Source organism: Dromaius novaehollandiae, chromosome 1, assembly GCF_036370855.1.
Source record: "Dromaius novaehollandiae isolate bDroNov1 chromosome 1, bDroNov1.hap1, whole genome shotgun sequence".
Lineage (NCBI taxonomy): Eukaryota > Metazoa > Chordata > Aves > Casuariiformes > Dromaiidae > Dromaius > Dromaius novaehollandiae.
This window is the reverse complement of record NC_088098.1, coordinates 87441514-87444015: the sequence shown is the minus strand read 5'-3', so window position 1 is coordinate 87444015 and position 2502 is coordinate 87441514. Positions and strand designations below refer to the sequence as shown.

The window sequence follows — 2502 nt, the reverse complement described above, 5'->3', positions numbered from 1 at the left end:
TCGGCCCACTCGCATCTTGCTTGTTTTTTAATTCGTGGGGAGTTTGCTCTTGAAAGAGAGGATCCAGTTTGGACTGCTCCTGCTGATGGTGGGGCTGGGCCCGGAGAAATGATCACTTCACTTTCTGAAAGACCTGAACACAAACCTCGTCCTCAGCCGTCATGCGCTGGGGGAAAGGTGAGGATAAAAAGATAAACGGGTTTAAGCTGGATCCTTCCCGTCTCTCATCTCCCCCTCCACCCCTGCTTGGACCCAGGCTGCTGTGCTCCAAGGCAGGGCTGTGCTGCTGCCATTGCCTGTTGCCCACAGCCCTGCCTGCCCTCTCAGCTTGCATGGTGAGCCTCCCCTCACAAAGCCCCAGCTGGTCACATTGCGGGGCGGGGAAGGGACATTAGCTTCACTGAGCTGAGTTAACTTTTAAGTCGCGGAGGCGGATGTTTGTGTGAAGTGGTCATTGCCCCTGAAGAGCCAGATCAGGCCCCTGAGAGGAGCTGGAGGGAAGCTGCACAGGCTCCTTCACAGCCTTCAGCACCCACATGGTGTATCCCCCCATTCTCTGGGATTTAGCACGCTGCACCAGACCCTTCCTCACCAGATGCAGCTGGTCCCCCTCCAGCCAGTGCCTCCAGCCTCTGTTCCTCTTCTCTCCTAGCTGCTCGCAGACCAGCTGATCACCTTCCCAGGAGACAGTCGTCTGAAAAAGGAGGAGAGGTGGAGACATAGTCCCAGGAAAAGAAGGTCCTGGCAGTACTGATCTCCAGGGCTGACATTCACTGTTCCTCTCAGACACATATTAAAATGCAGTCCCTGATCTGGCATTTCTTTTGTGGCTCCTAGGGACTGATGCTCTTTGTGGGGGGTGAATGACCCCATGGCTCTGCAACTGAGTACTGGTAGCGGGCTGAGTTTCTGGCTTTACAGGGCTTTGCTACAGAGGATAGTATCCTCTGTGTCCCCAAAGTCCTGGTTTTCTAGCCCTCTGGTATACATCCCTCTGCTGTGGGATATTTGCTCATAGAATCACTTACTCCTGGACCTCCAGGATAAGGCCAGCGCTGAGCCGGGCTCTCTCTTGGTTCATGCATCAAAAGCTGGGCAAGTTCCTAAATTTCTAATCCAGCCCAGTCCACTGACATACTGCCCTGCCTGGGCTTCTCACCTGGCACTTGCGTCCATCTACAGGTCCCAGGTCTTCCTCAAACTGGACTCCTAGGTCAAAATCCATCACATAGTCTCGCAGGGAGGTGATTGTGCGGATGATCATGTGATCTCCTGTGTGGATGATCTCTTTATCGGGCTTTAGGAGGCAAACCAGTTTCCGCAGGACCACGTTGATATCTGGAAGATGAGACGGGAGTGGCAAGGTCTGTGGGCTACCTATGCACCTCCTCTAGCTGCACCCCTGCAGAACTCCTCCAACCCTTCAGCTGGGGAGTCCTGACCATGATACCCCCTTCCCCCCCACCACATCATGGGGGTATCCCGGGGCTAAAAGTGAGAGTCAGACAGAAGGATCAGAGGGCTCCCAAATCTTTTCCTCCTCTTGCTTTATTCTTGCTCTATGTTTGGAGACAGAAAGAAGGAAAAGAGGAGGAAGGAGCTGGAGGAGGAGGGTGGAGTTACCTAAAGCCCGCAGGTAATTGTCCATATTCTCTTGGGAGACGAAGCGGTAATAGCCGGTGAGGTTGGGAGGCATCTCGGGGCAGAGGGCCTGGCCTGGCAGAGAGGACGAGAGCTGGGAGCGCTGCCCGGCAAGGACGGGACAGGCCTGGGGGTGGGAGCGGGTGAGCTCCCGCGGCCGGGCCAGTCCCTCTCCCGCGGCGCGGCGAGGTCCGCGGGGCAGCCCAGCTCTGGGCTCCTCGCTGCAGTAAGAGTCCCCGCGCCGGCAGGAGCAGGATAGGCCGGGACTGCCTCTGCTCCCGGCATCCCCGTCTCAGCTCGGGAGGACGTGAGGGCAGCAGGTCGCCTTCTCGCCCTCCGCGGAGGCTGTTTTGTTAAACTCCCGGCTGCCAAGCAGCAAGCAAGGCCCCGTCCGCTCCTCGCGCCGTGACGCCGGTGGCTGCGAGCTTCCCCAGAGCTGTGCCCTGAGCCCCGCTCCCCGCGGCCCGGCCGGTCTATGCCGTCGAGGAGGCGCCGCTGCAGGCTGGCAGCTCCGCCTTGCGTCCTCCCGGCCCGGGGAGCGTGGGCGGCGGGGTCTGGACGCGGTTTGCTGACCCCGCCCCGGCATCCTCCGGCCCTCCATTACCCCCCCCCCCCCCCGCAGCGGAGAGCAGCTTCCTAGGGGGAAGCGCCCCCCACCTCTCGCCGGACTGCAGCGAGGGGGGTAAACAGCGGCTACCCCTGCAGCGCCGCGCCGCGCCGCGCCCCCGCGGCTCGCCTGCCCCCGCCCCCCTGCAGCACCTGGCTGGCGGGCTCCGTGCATTGGCTGTCGGCGCCCATCCATCACCGCCGGGTCCGTGACGTCATGCTGCAGTGGCGGGGCGGGGCCGGGGCGTGGGGCTG

The 2502-nt window shown here is 60.8% G+C and overlaps 1 protein-coding gene across 2 annotated transcripts; it reads right to left on the bottom strand.

Annotated features, from left to right (window-relative positions):
* Positions 1 to 2458, bottom strand: RBP5 (retinol binding protein 5). 2 transcript variants are annotated; one of them, XM_064519115.1, is made up of 5 exons: positions 2401 to 2458; positions 1624 to 1716; positions 1160 to 1338; positions 593 to 694; positions 1 to 166 (listed from the first exon to the last, which is right to left on the bottom strand). In XM_064519115.1, the coding sequence occupies exons 1-5, from the start codon at positions 2441 to 2443 to the stop codon at positions 113 to 115; spliced, it is 471 nt and encodes a 156-aa protein (XP_064375185.1). In that variant the 5' UTR covers positions 2444 to 2458; the 3' UTR covers positions 1 to 112. The 2 variants fall into 2 exon arrangements, with proteins under 2 accessions (XP_064375185.1, XP_025969032.2); XM_026113247.2 differs by lacking the exon at positions 2401 to 2458 and adding an exon at positions 2299 to 2389.
* Positions 2459 to 2502: the final 44 nt, after the last annotated feature.

Bases quoted from the DNA above. Each gene is read 5' to 3' on its own strand.
- RBP5 (XM_064519115.1), bottom strand. From the start codon at position 2,443: ATGGATGGGCGCCGACAGCCAATGCACGGAGCCCGCCAGCCAG. The intron at 1,339-1,623 runs GTAACTCCACCC...CTCATCTTCCAG, and splicing joins CAATTACCTGCGGGCTTTAG to ATATCAACGTGGTCCTGCGG. The intron at 167-592 runs GTGAGGAAGGGT...CCTTTCCCCCAG, and splicing joins AGGGGGACCAGCTGCATCTG to CGCATGACGGCTGAGGACGA.